Source organism: Mandrillus leucophaeus, unplaced genomic scaffold (assembly GCF_000951045.1).
Source record: "Mandrillus leucophaeus isolate KB7577 unplaced genomic scaffold, Mleu.le_1.0 Scaffold300, whole genome shotgun sequence".
In the NCBI taxonomy this organism is placed as follows: Eukaryota; Metazoa; Chordata; class Mammalia; order Primates; family Cercopithecidae; genus Mandrillus; species Mandrillus leucophaeus.
Window position 1 is genome coordinate 1,328,306 of NW_012103144.1, and position 20,870 is coordinate 1,349,175.

General features: G+C 33.0%; 1 protein-coding gene and 1 pseudogene across 5 annotated transcripts in view; one reads left to right on the top strand and one right to left on the bottom strand.

The window, feature by feature from the left end:
- The window catches only part of RIMS1 (regulating synaptic membrane exocytosis 1), a 501,191-nt gene that overhangs the window by 402,501 nt on the left and 77,820 nt on the right, over positions 1-20,870 (top strand). For 3 of the 5 annotated variants that reach the window (XM_011987097.1, XM_011987098.1, XM_011987099.1), the window contains 2 exons: positions 4,145-4,257; positions 10,372-10,538. The exons of the other annotated variants lie outside the window; for them this stretch is intronic. In XM_011987097.1, coding sequence (XP_011842487.1) covers positions 4,145-4,257; positions 10,372-10,538 — 280 coding nt within the window. The remainder of the gene's footprint in view (positions 1-4,144; positions 4,258-10,371; positions 10,539-20,870) is intronic. 5 annotated transcript variants of the gene reach the window in all.
- On the bottom strand, positions 13,525-14,356 carry LOC105544560 (annotated as a pseudogene).

Below are 20,870 nucleotides of genomic sequence, written 5' to 3' on the forward strand. Positions count from 1 at the left end.
TTTTATTGAGGATTTTTGCATCAATGTTCATCAGGGATATTGGTCTAAAATTATCTTTCTTTTTTTGTTGTGTCTCTGCCAGACTTTGGTATCAGGATGATGTTGGCCTCATAAAATGAGTTAGGGAGTATATTAAATTTATAAATAATATTTTAAATATATTAATGCAAGTTTAAATTATAATGGTCCTAAATTACATATAACTATAAAATTTACGATATTTTAAAGCAAATTACAAATATGTGATAAGTCAAAGAGGTTTCCTAGAAAATTACATTATATCTATGAAGGATGTTATATTATAGAAATTTTTAAATAATGGATTAGGGAAGATTTTTAAAGGATTTTTGAGGGTATTTTTTAGAGTAATAGGCCTTTTAATAATACAAAAGGGACAGATCTAGAAAAATGCATATAGGACAAACAAGATTATTGAATGATTTTAGTTTCTTCATAGATTTGTTAAAGATCATTGATAACACTCAGTTAGGAATCCTTAGCAAAGAATTTGAAAAGAAAAGTAGTTATTTTAATATCTTTATTTTTAATACTAATACTTTCCATTTGAAAATTGTGATAATTACCGTACTTTGTAGATTGTATTTGCTTTTCTTATCTTGCATACTCCAATCAGATTCTTTCTTGTTGAGCTTTAGAAGACAAGAAATTATTTCACAAATACGGTTTTCATTTAACTCTTAAAAATAAGTTTCAGTTTTATACTTTCTTAATTTTAACATTGAATTGATTTGTGACATACATAGATTAATTATTTTAAAAAACCACAGCTTGGAAAGAACAATGTATTTAAAGTTGGAATAAATAAAATGGATCTTGTTCAATATATACATTTTTGTAAACTAATATGTGCTTTTAGAAAATACCATTTTTTAAAACATAAGACACATAATTCAGTTTGTACCTTATAGTGAAATATTTCAACCCTTCAAACCCATTTTTATAAAATTGCAATATTACATCTGAGGAACTAGGATACATACATTTTTGATATATAATCACAAAATCTATAATTAATGCTGAAATACAGTCTATAGTAAATATCCTTATCTTTTGACTTTATTATACATAAGCTAAATTTTCATTTAAAATCTAAATGAAATTGCATGGTAATTATATTTCTTGTAAGAAATGAGAGGTATTATTTAGCTCTTGATTATGTGGCATTTATGAAATTTTTAAAAATAAAAATCCCATAGCCTCCCAGTTTTAAATGTTCTATAAAGAAATAGCAACTGGCATTTTAATGATTTAGTTAGTTTACAATACTGTTAACGTTCAGAATGTTCCTAAAATGTGAATGTAATGCTAGGATTTGTGGGATAATTGGAAAATATTTTATTTACTATTTTAGTTTTGCTCTTGGGTTTAAAATTGTTAAAATAATATAAAATTTTTAATGATAGTAGTCTTTTTTTTAAAGGAAGATATTTTAACTGAGTTACAGTTAATTTTACTTATACTAAGATACTAGAGAGACAGTCACCTTTCAATTAACTTTTACTCGTTACTACTATTCTCCACATAAATCATATAACTTATTGGAATCATGCCTTCTTGTTCAAATTTGTGGTGATTATCTTATTTTCTAAATTCGTCTTAATATTTGGCTCAACACATCTGTAATCCAGAAATAATGTCATTTTATTCTAGATATATAGTTGAAAAATAAAAATGGAAATCATGTAAGATCTTTACCAAAGTTAAAGAATCTCCACGTTTACACTGAAGATTTTTCAGTGATTATGAAAAAACTTTTACTGAAGCACAATAACTTGTATAAACAGTTATTTCAGAATATGCACTAAGGCACATGTCACTGGGAAATAATGAAAAGTACTACAAAAATGTGTGTGATATTATGTAATTATCTGGCTTTTTGCTAAGAGTAAATAATTGTAAGCTATTGGCATTTTGGTTTTGTTGCTGGAATCTGAGAGCAAGCGGTGAGGATAGCGTAGCAACTACATCTTTGATGGAGAGTCAAGGGAATCTACTCATTATTTTGAATAATAATGTTAATTTGGAGATTATTTTTTACTTTCACAGATTAAATAAGGTCCGTTTTAACTTCATTGGGAATAAATATAGTATAGTAATGATTTGAGGGAGGTAAATGAAATAATTTAGAACCATTTTTAGATTCATTTTAGTTATGTTACCACTGTCTTTTTATGATTTAGTTTTACATTTTGCAAATAAAGATTTAAGTGCAGCCATAACATAAGCTAAGTAATCCTATTAATGTTTAGAGAAATGAAGTTTTGTCCTAGCAAGATTCAGTCCCTAGATCTGTGTCAGACTGCTCCTGGCCAGTAGCTATTGGGATATAATTATCAGTATCTAAGTAACCATCTACCCTGAAAATTACATGGCACTAAAAGATTGCAAAGTTGTGGGCTAATCAGTGTCAACATAGTTTTAAGCAAAGTTAATATTATTTTATGAGAATAGTTAAGCTAACACCATTTAAGTCTGTTTTTATTGCAAATTGAGATTGTTTTGAGTTGCTTTAAGCTTTAATTATAGAGCAGAACTAAATTTGCAGTCCATTTGACTTACTCAGAACTCAAAGCAAAGTAATGAATTTCTGAATCACATTTCTCAAGCTCTCCAATGAACTATCCTGTAATGGTAACAGTAGTCACAATTTATTATCTCTGAAGTCAACATTATTAAAGCAGGGGTGTATCGTTGCTTAGTTTGCATAACTAAGGGTTGTTAGGGATTTGAGATTGGTTATCTACTGAATTGAAACAAAGTGAAACATTTTATAATTTAGTGCTAAAAGTATGATTAAAACACTTAGCCACAAATTCCAAATTTTATTATCTCTTGTGCTATTGGTCTGCACTTGAACACAATAAAAGTTACAGATTGATTTCTTTTTTTAAAGTATGTATTGGCGTTTTATAATCAAGGATGGTAGGCCACATTTAGTCATTGCAATGGAAAAAATTGTCAGCAAATGCCTTTATGAACTCCTTGTAAGAGATAAAATCAGCAGCCAAGTCAATCAGACATGTCAACATTTCCATTAACTCATAAACCATTAGTCTCTTGGCAAAAGCTCCCAGTACATCAGTCACCAATAAACAATTTTCCATACACATACATGTGCGTGCACTCACACACACACAGCCCTACAACTTAAAAATCTGAACACTTGTTGCAGAAGTTGAGTTGTCTGGGAAGTTGGCAAATGTTGTATAAAGTAAACATAGGTCTCATACAACATAAGTATAAGCTTTTGAATCGTTTACCCTACACATGACTGTACCTTAGCTGTTTCTTTCTCTTTCATTTGTAAAAATGCAAAATTTAAAGGCAGGGTTTTGAAGTGATGTTGCTGATGGTAGATTCTAACTTAGAACAATTCATACTTTATCAAAGGCTGCAATTCTTGCCCTCCTGTGCTACTTAGGAGGTTGATAAAAGCTTAAAAGCATTCTTTATGTATTATAAATTAAAGGGCTAAAAGTCATGTATTCGTTTTCAAACTTACAAATTTCATGTATGTGGTCCAGATATAGCCGTAAGAAATAGCGAGCTAATCTTTTAGTAAGTCCGTTTTAAGGACTGACAAAGTCATGAGAAGCCACTGACAGAAATTAACGATTTATAAGAATGCCTCAGTAAAGTAGATACTTATTAATTAAAGCAATTTTTAGGTGACTACTATTAGCCGAGGGTGTTAAGTGGGTGTGTGCATGCATGTAAGCATGTGCATATATGTGTGATGTTTTAAGTATGCATACTTGTTTTCTCTATATATGTACATGCAACAAACAGTTGTTTAAATTGAAAACATATTTTTACAATTAAATTTGGTTTCACATAATCATTTATGAAGGAAATTGAAAATATGTCATATAAAATCAAGAAATAAAGTGTATTTTGTTACTAACATTTACATTCCCCATTCTGTGTAATTTGAATCATGTTCATCTTTAGATTAACAGTTGCTAGTACTGTGTATTCTGCATTTTGTTTAATTTATTAATCATGTGTTATTTCTAAATTTTATTTAATTGAAGTCATTTCAAAAGCATTGAAATCTTAAACCATTCAGTTCCTGAAAGGTTCTTCATGTGTTTTAATAGGCTTCCATTATGTGTTTTTGCAGCAAGCTTAGTAGTGGAGGAGCGAACAAGACAGATGAAAATGAAAGTGCATCGATTTAAGCAGACAACAGGGTCTGGTTCTAGTCAAGAACTTGATCGCGAGCAGTATTCCAAGGTAAAATTAGTAGTATCCAACAAATAGTTTCCCTTTTAAAAATGTATAGTGTCTATACCAGGCAGGATTAGAAAGCACCGAATTATATAAGAAAAGGTATCATTTGGGCCGGGCGCAGTAGTTCACGCCTATAATCCCAGCACTTTGGAAGGCCAAGGTGGGCACATCACCTAAAGTCAGAAGTTCAAGACCAGCCTGGCCAACATGGTTAAACCCCGTCTCTACTGAAAAATACAAAAATTAGCCAGGCGTGGTGGTGTGCGCCTGTAATCCCAGCTACTTGGGAGGCTGAAGCAGGAGAATCCCTTGAACCTGGAAGGCAGAAGTCGCAGTGAGCTGAGATCACACCACTGCACACCAGCCTGGGTGACAGAGCGAGACTCCATCTAAAAAATAAATAAATAAATAAATAAGAAAAGGTATCATTAAATAATAGTCCTGCATCATAATTTCTACCAAAGCCGGAAAAAAAACCCTCTTTCCTCTTGATATTTTCGTATGCTATAACTTCATTGAAATATTAACTTGGATTTGATTTTTTTCTAAAAATATATAAATATTTGATATTAAAATCACTTGATGATTGATTAGCATTAGTCAAATTCACATAAATAAGCAAGATATATGAAGCCATTTTGTTGCTTGAACATCATTTAAATATTGCATTTAAGATATTAAGGTATATATTTATAGTCTTAAATACAACTTTGGATTGATATTTGACTATTGATATTTGTGAATGATAAAAATTATGTAATAGATTTCTTATTGCTCTGTCTTTAGTAAGAAAAGTAACTGATTTCAAACTTCTAGAAACTGAAATTTACATAGTTTTAAGTGCCAATAAGCATTTAATTTTTATTTCAATAATATTTTCTAAGGAAACACTAAGGAGTTTATAAACTGCTAACATCTGATAATTTTAAATAAAATAGCATAGATTTTTGTTCTTTATAATTTCAAATATATTATCTGGTTTATTTAAAAGCCTTTTTTCTTTATAGAATACTACAAAAGTAGCAGCAGCCATTATAGGTCGACCTTTGTTGTAATTTAATATCACCAAACTCTTTTGGAAGTAATAAGCTATTAGAAATCAAAAGTAAATAAAGCTCTACACTAAATTAATATTATTAGCTTGAAATATGGACCTAGAAAAACCTACTTATTTTTAAGCAGTGGAAGTGGTTCATTATCTTTCCATATATTCTGTGACTAAAAAAAAAAAGAGGTAGCTACAAAATATGATTTATCACCAGGACTGCCATAGAGGCATGTGTGTTTGATACAGTCTATCACTTTATGTGTTAGGTTAGGTGCAGAAGGGCTTCCAAATGATACAGTGCGGAGGGTCACTGTGATTGGTGATGCCCAACTCCCTAAGAGTCTTACCAAAAAAATAGTAAGCAAAGTAACTTGATGTCCCATAGTATTGGCTATTTCAGCTCTGTACAGATTTATCTTCTCTGCAACTTGTTATTTATGGTATTATCACCTAATCAGCCTATTTATCTGTCTTCATAGATATCATCATTGTTTTTGTTTTCTTACTACAAATGCAGTTTGAATTAGACGGCAGGGTAATTTGGGGTTTTATTTCCCTCTACAGTTGGATGCAGTTATTTGAAAGTTTCTTTAAAGTGGAAATGCTCCTTTTAAGCTGACAGTTTTTATCAGTTTCTTAGCTTTATTTCAAAAGATGAAGTCAAGTAGAACAGCAAGGAGAGGTAGAGCCAGTATAGGAAACAAGAAAGAGGCAAGTAAAGAATCAGGGTAAGATACTGAAAGCCTTTCTGGATCATCCTGAGCTGGGACTCTAATCATTAATTAGTCGATCCAAAAAATCAATGAAATGAAGTACTCAGAAGTCTAAACCCCCACTAATAGTCATAGTAAACCAAAGGTAGGTGTATCTTGTTTGGCAGACTCCAAATTCTCTGACTCATAACATTAAAAACTTGAAAATACCTCAAAATCTACTCCAGCTCACTTATTTACCAAATTTATGAAAACTGGGGCTCAGAAGCAAAGAGGTAATTTATTAAAATTTGTATTAAAATTAGTAGAGCCTGTCTGTGTAGTGAAGAGGCCTAGAACAATGGATTTGGGACTTAGGGAATGACTTTGTTCTACTTATATCATTGAAATGAACACATTACTCTAGGTTCCCATGTGGCTTTCAATTTACATAAAAATTAAATTAGCATATTCTGTCTTTCCTCCCTCCTTTGCACAGGCACCCTTTTTCCTTTCCTCTCTCTTATTGTATTTGAATATTTTAAAACCTATTACTTTCAGATATAGTACTATGACTCTTACTGAATAGATACTACTATGTTAAATAAAATTATAATAGCTAAATATGAGATCAAAGTTATGGTAGCTTTAAAAACTTGTAAGAATATAGGATAGGAAATTATATAAGATAAAATAAATGATTAACCTTTTCTTATATGTCAAGTAGAAGATAAAATACTCTCCACATCTCTAATATTTATATTATATACTAACACAATAGAATTTTTTGTTTTCAGTAGCCATTTTTGTTAATTCAAACCTTTTGCATATACTTGAGAAATTATCTTTTTCATTTTTATTATTTTACATCACATATTTTATAACTATTTTACAAAGATCTATTTTATGGCTATAATTAAGAGCCAGTATTGGCACAAATTTTATATTGATTAAATTTTGAACTTTAGTCTTTTACTGACTCTTTTTTAGTATCTTAATCCATTTGACATTTTGGATGAAGCTACAAACCTTAGTTGAAATTTATACCAAGCAGAAGTTAGTAACCATTCTCAGAATACTTTTAATCAACCACTAGTAGAGCTGGACTTTTTTCAGGGCAAAACATTGTCAGACAGCTATAATTCCTGAGATGCTTCTTGAAACCTAGTACCTCTTTTAGAAGATTAAATGACCCTAACATCCGTCCTGAGTAAGGAATTAGCACTAACTTTGCTTTTGAAAAAGCACAACGATGCTGCTTAGGTATGCTTGAAATGTGTCACCATTCTATTTTTTTATTGGTGTTATACAGAGTTGCATGCCTTAATGATGAAGTGAAATTCATAATAAGGAAGTGAAATCACATTTAGGCACTCACAATTTAAAGAATGTTTATGTTTCTGTAACCCAGGAACAGCAACCAAGAGTGATGTGATGGGTTTTGTAGGTAGCTGAAGAGTGTTTATTATTACTTACTTCTAAGAATAGTAGTATTTTATTATTTCTCTCACATCAATGACTTATTTTCCCTCTGTAGGATCGGTATAAATTCCTCCTGAGGAATTATGTTCTTCAAAATATATTTTATGTATTTGCATTAAAATATTAAATTGTTACATTTGAAATTTAACAGATCATGCCTGATGAAATTCAAAGTGATTAAAATGTTAACATATTAAATAGTTAAAAGTGAATATAAAAGTATTTCACTTTCTTCAAATAATCAATGTGATTAAAACTGTGATATCATATCAGAATGATAGATTGTTCTTTATCTCAATGTAGAACAGTTTATTATGGCATAATTTTTGAAATCCCTTTTTGTCCACTTTCTGGAATAACCAAGGTCTGTATACAAAAAGGGTGAAGAAAAGGCGGCTTAAGTAAAGCCATCGTTTGGCTTATTTCCAACTAAAAATACTTTAGTTGGAAAAATATTTTCATATACATTCACATACCTATATGCTTTAGTGTACACTGCTTAATATTGTCAAATATCAAATAAGGGGAGCATTTGCTCTGGGTGTCAGCACAATACTGACACCTAGAACAGAGAATATTTTATATTCTGTCATGGGCAAGGTATCATTCCAATACATTTGGAAACTATAATTACATAGCATCTCTCTTTTAGCACAGTGTTTCAGAAAACCAACAATATAGGAGTTGTGTTTGTAATGCAGCAACAGTGTTAAATTCAGGTTTTACTCTGTAAACATAATTGAATTTTTAGCACATATACCTGTAAACTGAAAACAGATCTGATTAAAATGAATTGTGTCAGTCAGAATCATGTTATTAAATATAACTGAATTTTCTGGTAAACCATATTGTCACATTGCTTTCAATACATTATCTTAAATCACATTAATTTTAGATCAAACATGAAATCATATAAATATAGCTCAGTTTAGATACAATAACATATATGAATTTCCTTTAAATTCTAATTTGGCATATGACCTTGTGAGATAAATCACACAGTTATGAAAAATCCTTGGGAAAAATAATTGTATATATATCCTATATATTGGGAATTATTTTTATGTCTGATATGAAATTATTTTACGAACACATACACATGAGAGGCAAAGAAATGAAACTCACATTCAGGAAGGCCAAGGCGGGTGGATTGCCTGAGCTCAGGAGTTTAAGATCAGCCTGGGTAACACGGTAAAACCCCATCTCTACTAAAATACAAAAAACTAGCCAGGTGTGGCAGCCTGTGCCTGTAGTCCCAGCTACTTGGGAGGCTGAGGCAGGAGAATTGCTTGAATCTGGGAGGCAGAGGTTGGAGTGAGCCAAGATCACGTCACTGCACTCCACCCTGAGCAACAGGGGAGAATGTGTCTCCAAAAACAAAAACAAAACTCACATTTAAATGTTTCAATCCTAAACTACTCTCATATAAGAAATTATTGAATAAACATGAGACCTTTCTCTAGGATAATTTTTTAAGTGTTATTGTCTAATCTTCTTTTTAGTACATACAGACCCAGGTTGTAGCATCAGTTAATTTAGTATGTTTTGGCAAGATAGTTCAAATTCATTAAAATTCCTCTGACATGGAACATCACAAAGGATAGATGACTTTTTCTACAGATTTAATAAACATTTGATATTTTCATACTTTATTTCTCATAAATCTAAAATTAATTGCTTGCAAAAAAACAAATACCCATATGTTATTTTGTTTTACAAAAGAAGTTATAGTATCTTACCTTCCAGTATCTAAGAGAACTACTTACATTTTAGGTATCTTTCAGTTATTTATAGTTATGTAACCTATTTATTACAATTATAACATGTATATAAATAATATGTAATACATAAGCTATTCACTGTGTGATTCATCACAATAAGACAGTGAAGTAGAAATAAGAGTAGATAATTGCTTTGACAGTTTTGCGTATTTTAATCTTTTACTTGATTCCTAAAATTTTAGGCAATGAATATCAGAGACAAATTTAAAGACATCTTTGATTATAAGATATAACGTACAATGAAATTTTAATAGGGATCCAGTATTCTAATTTTGATACTAAGTTAGGTTAAATCTGAAACCGTCTAATGAAGCCATAGTAGAAAGGTAAAGACCAGTCACTACCTCTTTACTCAGTCTGTATCAGCCCTTGTTTTTGAAAAGTTATATATTTTTAAGAAATGTTAGACACTATAATGTCTTGCCAAGTATTTAACTAAATTGACTAGTTTCAGAAAGTATCAGAAAGTATGTACAGATGGAACCAGTCTATACAGGTCAAGTATCCCTTACTCAAAATGCGTGGGACCACAGGTGTTTGATATTTTGGATTTTTTTTTCATATTTTGGTATATTTGTACCATATACATTGTATATTTTCCAGTTGAGCGTCCTAATCTGAAAATCCAAAATGTTCCAGTGAACATTTCTTTTGTGCATCATGTCGGTGCTCAAAAAGATTTTGGAGCACTTCAGATTTTGAATTTTTTGATTAGGAATGCTCAGCCTGTGCTTTGACTAGAGTAGAAGGTGAATAAAATGGACAAGAATGAAAATGAAAACAAAAAAGAGAAGCATATGTACTAGAAAACAATGAATAATACACTTTTGAGGTTCTAAGTATATACAAATAATTTAATGAATTTTCTAATCAAGCATTTAATGATTGTGTTTAATTTATATTTCAGTCTTCCTAAGCCATCTCTTACCACTCAAAGGATAATGTTTTTATATTGGAAATCATATGTTAGCATTTGGATTATTTTAGATTCTACACCTACTTTTATGAAGGTACACCTTTATTTGGTGTGGGCTAAGTAGTCATTCATCTCACCATCTATGTCTTTTCCATGGTCTAATGATGGAGCTCACACTTTCTTGTTTTTAATCTTTAGTATAACATACATAAAGATCAGTACAGAAGCTGTGATAACGTCTCTGCCAAATCATCAGATAGTGATGTCAGTGATGTGTCCGCCATTTCCCGAACCAGCAGTGCCTCACGCCTCAGCAGCACAAGCTTTATGTCAGAGCAATCTGAGCGCCCCAGGGGTAGAATCAGGTGAGTTGGCAATACTGTTTATATAAGCTGGATCTTTATCTGTGGTATAAAAATACAAGTAGCTTCCTGAATATTTTTTCTGTAATACAGTTTAGGTCACAGTGGGTTAAGTATTGATCGACTACTATGTAGTATTGCCAACAGAATGTTTAGGGTGGACTACGATCAGATACAGCTTATAACCCTAGTCATAAGTTTAGAGATCACTCTGAGTCACATTTGTAGTAGTTTCCTCTAATATTAAATTCTCTTCCTTTAGTCCAACATCAGAAAGTGTATTCTGTAAAGGGACAGATAGTAAATATTTCAGGCTTTGCAGGACAGTCTTTGTTGCAATTACTCAACAATGTCATTATAGTGTAACAGCTATACAAATAAATCAACATGGGTGTGTGTGTGTGTGTATGGGTGTATGTGGGGTTGTAGTGGATGTGGTAACAAAATATACATCCCTAGTTATGTTACATGAATTGTAAGGCATTTGCATCAATTTTGTTTGAGTCACCAGTAGTGCTTTTGTGTTCTTCAAAGACAAATACCCTGCCGAAAGGAAAAAGACCCCAGACATCCAAGTACTATCTAAACTAAAGCAGATTGATTATGGACAAAGCATATTTTGTATTAGTTCTTTACTAGTTTTCAGAAGTCAAAGTTTCATATAGTTATAGTTGTGTAACCTAAATATTTATTACAATTGGAGGAATTGTGGGGTTGATGAGAGGTCCAATAAATATAAGTGTTAAAAATAGGAACAAACACTTTTCCAGTACTCTGAAAGTCTGATGTTAGTGCACATTTTGGTGATGTACAATGAATTGTATTTTGAAGATTCTCTCTTGTTTGTTGAAGCAAATTAAAAGTAATCAGCCTGCTGTTATTTAACAATTTCATACTCTGATAATCTAACATGAACAATTTCAACTGATAAAGATATTAGTAGAAAATGTTTTATCTTTACTTTTGGTGTTCTCAGCATTTGATTCTGAAAGAATGTACAGTTCTTTAAAGTTTAAGGAAGAATTATAAGAGCTCAAGAACGTAGCCATATTAAGCTGTTTAAGATCAAGGGGTAAGAAGTATTCTTATAGATTCCTTTTTATTAAATTCTTAATAAGATAGAATGTTTTAAAAACTATTGAATACCAAAGAATGTAATAAATAGGACCTAACCAAGGACTTTGTTTTTACCTTTAAAAAAAGTAATTTTTTACCTTTTTAAGTAATTTTTGTTTATATTCACTGTAGAGCCAAGTACCTTTAAAGGTACTTGGGCTTTAAAGTATTGAGTGAATGCTTTATGCTTGAGCCCTATGCTTTAAAGTATTACTAGTGAATAGAATTTGTATTACTAAGCAATTGCATAGAATAACTTGTGAGTTCATTTTCACTCTCCTAAAATTTCAGAAGTAGAATTCTTCAGAAATTTATCTTCCTATAAAATTTGGCTATGCAATTTCTTTTAGAAAGAATAGGGAAACAATGTCAAGAGACTGATTTTATACAAGGAGAATGGGGGAATCTACATGTTAGTAGTGTATTGGAACCGGTGTTACTTTGTGGGGAACATGGCAACTCAACAAATCAGCATGGACTGTAACTATATCATGACAAGAAGCAAAAGATAGAGGATTTTTTTCCTTCATTGCTTCATATGAATTTTCATATTTAGTGAAGATGGTGGGAAGAGGGGTGGAACTGGAAGGAATACAAAGAAACTTCTTAGTGATAAATCTATTTTCTCTAAGGACTTTTTTGTTTTCAGCTTCCTTTCCCTTCTTTGTAGTTTAAAACCCATATAAACTGAGAGTTTATTTTATGTAAGTGGATTATGTAAATTTAAGCACTACAGCTAATAGTTAAACAAATTTAACCTTAAGCTAACATGAAGAGCTACTTCTCTTGTAATCTCATGCTGTATGTCAGTGATTTGTCATATGTGGTACATATTTGATCTTAGAATAATTAGGAAGAATAGAGAGAAAAAAATAAGATGTGACACGTCGTCTGACATTCATAGACAAATTATCCCTTCATATGCTTTCTTCTGTCTACATATTCTCATAGACACACATGCAGCAGTATACACACAAACACACACACACACACGAAGTTATTTTGCTTCTGTCGTCAATCCCGTGGTAAAAACCTGAGAGAGGATAGTTTGGAATGATAAAGAATAAAATGACATCAACATAAAAGCATCAAAATCCTGTGAACAAGCCTTGCAGGCTCTTCAGATATAAATGTTCCCTGCCCTTATAGGTAACACTATGAGGAATAATTTTTCTTAGTATATTACTGTTTCTTATTTATTTTTTAGCAACTAACATCTGCATAATTTTTATAGTTCTGTTTACTCAGGTTCATGGTTAAAAGATGAACAAAGCTAATGAATTATGATAGAATATATTTACATATAAGTTGTAATAATAAGCAGCAAAGTTTTTAGTTCCTATCATGTATAAGGACTTTATTATCTTTTTTAAAAGACAAACAAACAAAAAAACATTGTAAATTCCTGTTATCTTCCCCCCACCAAGACCATGTAGGGTCCAGTCTACTCCCTAACCTTTTTCCCAGAAAAGGTGCTACCTTCTTCCCAGACAGATGACAGAGGGCAGGACTTCAGGCTGGATCTACCCTTAGGCTCTCCCTCCCCCAGCCTGGAGCACGGGAGGGGAGGTGACACCTGGTGATGGATGGGTGGTGGACTGAGAAGAGGAGACATGAAAGGGCTATTCCAGACTCAGCCCTGCTCCTCCAGCCTTGCCTCTGGCATAGGGGAAACAGAGGCATGACTGACCAGGATCAGGGTCATGCCCAGCTGGGCCATAGCCACGCGTGGGGTAGTCCAGTAAATACTGTGGACACTTAGCAAGGCTGCTGCCTGGTGGTTTGAGTCTGCTGTGGTCACAGACACCCTCCTGGCATTGGCTCCCTATCAACAAGCTGGGGGTGGGAGGTGGAGAGAGGAGGAGCCCCTGCCTTAGGAGCCTTGTGGGCTGCACCAAGAGAGCAACCAGCCTGGGGCAGGAGCTGCCAGGTCCCAAGGGTGACTGACCCAAACGTCATAGATGCTTTTGTTGGGTGGCACCTCCTGGAAGAGGACATCTAGATCCCAGAGCAGTCCTGGGGGCCCTCAGGTTTCAGAGGCCACCCCCCCAGTAGGCAGGGCCAGTTGATAGTGGACACTGGGGGCAGTAGGTGGGTGATGGTGCCAAGGGCATTACCACATTGGGAGTGTAGATAGGCAAGTAGGAGGTGAGCAGCTGCCCCTAGAGGGAGACTCTGTGTCCCCCAATGGACAGCCACCCAGGAACTGAGGTGTCCTGCAGTAAGTGGAGAGACCAGGCTGTAGGCTCTGTGGAGAAGGTCGAGGGCCCCATGGCTCCCTGCTGGGAAGCCTCCCCCTCCATTCTTATGGGGCTGGGAAGGGGGCAAAGGGGCCACAGAGGCCTCTCAGAAGAGGGCAGGGGTGGGGTGGGCACCACCTCCTCCCCACTGCTCCCCGTGCCTGAAGGAGCTGGGCTGCTCTATGGGACCAGGGTGCCTCCTCCTCAGAGTCCCCTAGCAGGGACTTGATGCTGAAGCCCTCACTGGGTGGCAGCAGGGGACTGGGCGCACCTTGCAGCAAGTAGGGCCCCAGGTCCTTGGTGAAGGCTCCGCGTGCACCCCATTTCTGCCAGCACCTACACAGGGCTGTGTTCTACCACCATAGCGACTCTGCTGGGATCAGGCTTATGTCAACCGCCCAGAAGTTCCCCTTGGCCTTGGGGCTTTGCAGGGTCCACAACTATACATTTAGTAAAATTTGGCATTTGATGTCAGTAGGCATAATAATCAGTAAGCATATACTGAAAGGAATATTCTTCTATTTATTTGAGGATTTTAAAACAATGTAGGTTAAATTATTTGATATTTTAAGTTGTGATAGCAAATGTAGAAGTTAATATCTTCTGGAATATCAATCTTGATATTACAGTTATGTTTGAAAAGTGTTATGGAAAATAATTTCAAATGCCTCCTATTTCACAATATTTCTTCAATTCAGTAAGAGAAGACAGGATAAAATTCAAAAGTAATCCTTGAATTTTTGTGATAGCATATGAAAAGTACTTAACTACAAAATTGCTTGCTATTTTAATAGCTAAAATCAATGAAACTTTTATTTTATATGCTCACTAATTATTATGCCTACTAACATCAGATGTAATCAAGAGTGAACAAAAGGGATTATTATTATTATTTTATTTCTTTTATTTTAGCTATCCACACTTAGTTTTGCCTGCCTGTCTGTTGTCCTATGGAAAAACAAAGTTTATTGAGATCTACGAAAATACTAAAAAAGAGAAGAAAATATTTTAGAAATTAGATGACAAGGAAAGATGAATCTGAACACAGTGAAAAATACTAAATATATGAGAAAAAATTTATTTTAGTTTTCTAGTGTTTCGTTTCATAACATTTTGATAGTTCAAGGTTGATGAACCATTCCCTCTACTCTTTCCTGTAAATAGATTAAAGCTGGACAGAAAGAATGTGACATGTACCCTTTAAAAAGACTCTAGATGTATGGCAAATATATTAATAAATTACTATATTATACTTACTAACATATCATATGACTGAATCAATCACTGTGCCATATATATAAATTGGCATTGTTATATTCATAGTGGCATTGTTATATTCATACCATAATCAAAATACTGCTTGAGCTGTGAATACATGTAACCCAAAAGTCTTGATAATAGCCAAATACATAACTTTTGGGACAGGTAACTTTTCCTGGTTAGGTTCTTCCTTCCAAACCATTTAAGGCTGCAGTTTGAAGTAAGCATCACTGGTACAGTTTGAGACAGCTGCAGAATGCTTTGTTTTTACCTTTATACTCTGTGAGTTTATTATAGATTTACTAACATGTTTAATCAAATTCTGGGAAGTTCAGTGACATGTAAGGTGAATTTTACTGTATAATAGACAATGACAATGGTCAGTTATAATAAAGTTTTCAAAATTTAATACAAACCAATAATATCAAGATGGGGTTATATTTGTAGATATGACCATGCACAATTAGATCTTAAAGACTGTTACCTTAGAGAAAATAACTACACATTGTTTATGGCGTTTTAAAAGTACATCGTGCAACATCTCATTATTTGTAGAAATGTAATTTCCTGTAGCTTTATTTTCTTTCTTAGACTAAATTAGATTATTTTTGTAACATATTGAAGCCTTCTTAAGCTAATCATTTTGCCATTGGATAGCTAATACGGCATTGAACATCGTTAATATAACTGGTCTTTGTAGTAATTACAACATGTCGAAAAAAAAAAAGGATCAAATAAGTTGCCCTTGAGGAAGACCTCATGTGCTATAAATGTGTGTTTATATGTTTATGTTTGCATATTAGAAAACCAAATGCTTATTATGAGCCTAGCAATGTTATGTCAACTGGTAACTAATTGTTTTAGTGGTCCCCAGGCATGAACTCTGGTTATCAACATTAAATACCCTCTCTTTGGGCAAGTATTCGTATTTCTGCAACAATTAACATATTTGGAATATATACAATATCCTTTAGTACTCCAGATCAGTGCTTCCCAAATACCTACTTGATGTGTCACTTTCATAAGTTTTTCCATAGCATCTGTATTATTACATTTTAATGTAAAAGAATATTGTTGTTTATTAAGTATCCTTTATAAGTAGACCAGGTATTCTGATAGGTGACTTATATGCAGTATTGTTACTGCTAAAGAGCCGTGTCATGTAATTGCTAGTAATCTCATTTCACAGATAAAGGTAAAGCAGCCTGTTGAGTTCACATGACCAGTAAGTGGTAGAGCCAGAATTGAGAAGCTGCTAGCCTAGCTCAAAAACACTTTCCTGCATTTAACCTAAACTTTTTTTGTAATTCGTAATGCAATATTTAAGATACACAAAATGTATAAATAATAATAAAGGCTTAGGTAACTACCACCAAACTTAAAAAATCAAATATTACCATTGTATCTGAATCTCATTTTACCTTTCCAAATCAGTCACTTTGTATTTTAGGCCCAGTCTTTCACTGATCTAAATGCTGCTCTGTCCTTTGTCAAGACTTTACAAACACTAAGTCTATTTCTAGCCTGCATTTCTTTGGTGTATCTAATGTCTATTCCTGTACTAAAACCACTCTGTCATAATTCATACAGCTTATTGATATAACTAATAATACATACCATAGTAGTGCAAATCTGCCTGTTTTATTCTTATTCTTTTTTTTTTTTTTTTTTTTTTTTTTTTTGAGAAAGGGATCTTGTTCTATCACCCAAGCTGGAGTACAGTGGCACAGTCACAGCTCATTGCAGCCTCCACCTCCTGGCTCAATTAATCCTCCCACCTCAGCCTCCCAAGTAGCAGGGACTACAGGAGCATGCCACCACACCTGGCTAATTTTTGTTTTTTTTTTCTGGTAGAGATAGGGTTTTGTCATGTTGCCTAGGCTGGTCTTGAACACCTGGGCTCAAGCAATCCACATACCTCAGCTCCTAGTAATTCCAAAGTATTGGAATTACAAGTGTGAGCTACCATGCCCAACCTTATTCTTGTTCATTAGCAGGAGTGTCATGGCTGTTTTTGTCCTTTGTTCTTACATATTGATTTTAGAATAAGTGTATCAAGTTCTACAGAATAAATCCTTAGTTTGGAACTGTATTAAATGTATAAATTGATTTATGGGTAATCAGAATCTTTAGAAGATTGTGCCTTCCAACACCGTATATCTCAATTGATTTTTTTAAATGTCTCTCAGTGAAACTTTACATTTTTCTCAATAAAGTTTATGCATAGCTGTTGTAGATATAATTATACATACCATACATTTTTGATGTCATGATTGGCATCTTTTTTTATATTTTCTGCATGTTGCTTTTGTAAGAATGAAATTCATTGTTCTATTTTTTCTAATACTGTATTATTATAAATAAGTTTAACTTTCCTTCCCTTGAAATGTGCCTTTATCTTTATCTCACCAATTTTGGTTTGTAATATATTCATTTTTTATGTAATTTTAAGTATATTTAAATTTCATCACATTTTTATTTCCTTTTTATTTATTAATCATTTAGAAGTAAGTCTTTAAATTTCCAAAAGTATGGAGTTTTTTTATTTATTTCTAACTTAACTGCCTTAATGGCATTGTGGTCAGAGTGTGTTGTGTTTGATATTGATTATTTGAAGTTTTTGAAGTTTGATCTGTCACCTACTTTTTGGGTCATTTTTGTATATATTACACATGTGGTTGAGAAGAATGTATATCTCTAAATCTTCAGTTAGAGTTATCTATATATCCAATACATGAAGCTTATTATCCAAACCATTCAGAACTTCAGTTATTTTACTACTCTTTTGCCTATTTGATTTGGTATTTACTGAAAATGCTCAGTCAGAATCTATGAAGAGGAGTTGTCAAGTTTTTTTTTATTCTGTTCATTTCTTCTTATATGAGATACTTAATTAGGTTCAAGTTCAGAATTTCTTTTGTCTTTCTGGCGATTTAACCTTTTATTATTATGTAATAAATCTCTTTATTCCTATATTATTATTTTGTTTTAAAGTCAGTTTTCCTACATGATAACACAAGCTATTTTCAGTTAGTGTTCAATCTAACTATTCACTGTTCACATCTTTTTGTGTCAACTTTTCTATGACCAATGTGTTATACTCGTGTAAACAGCAAATAGCTAGATTTAATTTTTTTCTAACCACACAATCTCTATCATTTAATTTGGCTAGCTTATCAATTTGCATTTATTTTGATTTCTTATAGACTTAGAATTCTATATCGGTGTATGCTTTTAATTTTTCTTATTCTATTTTTTCTCTTTCCTGATTGTTTTTTAATTGAATTATTTTTCTTTCATTTCCCCCCTCCATTACACTGGAAATCATGCAGTTTCTGTGATTTTTACTGGCTAGTTTCTCAAGTTTATAAATTGTGTGAAGTAGTTAATTTGAAGTTAATACTTACCTCTACTTCCTCCTAGGAAAAAAAATGACTGTCATATGCTTAGCTGTGCTACTGTCCCTCCCGCATTTGCATATTCTTGTACAAAGTTTTAATTATAGATTGGTTCATTTTCCCCTTATTGCATGTTATTTTTTTAAATGTCTTATAGTAAACCATATGCATTCTAGTTTCTTTGCTAATCATTTTTCATGCATCTTAGACCTTCATTCTGGATCATTCTCCTCTCTGAGAAAAGTACATTAGAAAGCCACCAGTGAGGTTCTATGAGAGCTTAGACTGAGATACACATTTTTCCTTGTTGTTCTTTAAGGGTCTTGACTCATGAGGATTTCTGTTCTAACTCCTCACTAGACCTGCAATATTTCCAAAGACATTCATCATTCACTTTCCAACCTGTTTTAGTTCTCGTTTGGTTTTTGGCTAAGGAGATATGCCTTTCTTTCTTGTGACCTCAAGTTTGTATTTTAACAGGCATTTGTTGTAATTTTCCCATCATAATGAATAGGCATTTGGAAGTGAAAGGATTTTTTGGAATCAGAATATATCATCTACCATACTGCCAGAAATAGTTCGTATTGATGTGTTACCATTAAAAAAAAATTTTTTTTTTACATTTGCTCACTTGAAAAGGATAATATTTTAAAATAATAAATAAGAAAAAACATGTAGGTGTGAAAAGTAAGAAGGATCATGGCCCTAGGGACTTTATCCCAGGTTAGATGGCAAATGCCAAGGCAGAGCAAACAGAGTTGGATCTTGAACTGGAAGTAATATCTAAGGGGCTTAAAAAAAATAACAATGAGGAACATAGAAGGAGATGGTGAAAGGAGCCAAGAGCTGTAAAACTTTTGGGAAAGAAGAGAGCACCAACAGAGACAGGACCATTTCAGTCATGAGGTGGAATGGAAGCGGGGAATGAAGAACTAATGTGGGAGGTAAAGGTAGATACAGCTCAAACTGAGAAAGAGATTCTGAAGTCTCAGAGGATAGTTGAATATAAGGGAGAAGAATGAAGTGAGTCTCAAGTTAAGGGAGTGGTTAGTGATTGCTGAATAAAGAGCATCTTGTGATCAGAGTTCCCATGCCAGGACAATGTGAATTCTACCAAGCCTGCCCTTAAAGACTGCTTTTGACTCAGATGTGAATCTTTGGTTTCATCAGCTATGGCTCAGTACTTTTACTAACCAATATTGAGAGCTTCATTCAACAAGTGTACAACTTCTTTAGACCTTGATTTTTTTTTCATTTATTCGTACATTTATTCATTTACTTATTCACCAGTCATTTATTGGGTACGTCTTATATGCAGGTGATGTGTACTACCTGGTATAAAACAAAACACACATGATTCCTAGATCTATGTTTTTAGTGGATTTTCATACAAATGTAATAATAATATTAAATGTATATTCGTCTGAAAAATGTGAATCATACCTGCCACTCTTACCTTACAGGACTGGTTGAGAATAAAATGAAATAGTGTATTTCAGAATACTTTGAAAATATAGCATTGTGCTTCATAACTCAGTTACTGCATACATGGTATGAAGTATTAGATTAATTACTTTATACTTTTAAAAGTCATCTTTGAATGTCTTATGAGAGATGGCTAAAACATAATATAGTGCAACAGCATTTAAAATTTGAATTTTGATACTAATATTTAACTTATCCACTTCACGGTGCTTCATGGTGAGCTGGATGAATTTAACTGTTGGATTTGACACTTGAAGAGTTCAGTTTTATTAGAGTGGTTTTCAAAGTCATGCCCATGGACTGTTGGTGTTCTGATGCTCCTTATTGTCTCCAAGAATTGCCTCATAGACAGGAGAAAACTGTCCAAGGAGCAGGAGAAAAACTAAACGGGCAGGAGAATTCCTAGACTGCAGGACTTCAGCAACTTCAACTAAAGCAGTTCTACTGGTATTTGTTTAATACAACAGAAGTCTGTGAAGTAGTTTATTTTTAAAAAGGAAGCTAGGCACTGCTGCTTTAAAAACATATTGTAAACCAAAATATATGGCACAGTAAATTCTAGTGCTGTTACTTCCAAGGAAAAAATTAAAATATGAGATGTGGTTCTACTTCTCTAGTTATTACCTGTTTTAAAAATTCAGATAGTACCATAATTTGGCTGAAGGATTATGCAATGTGTAGTGAGACTTCAGTATAATACACTAAGAAAAAACAAATTTCAAAGAAAAAGAAAACTAGTAGATTGTTCTATATTGGTCTTAGTTGGTCTGTTTTTCTACTATATATTATGTTTACTATACACTTGGTATATGAGATAGATTAAATACTTGTTATTG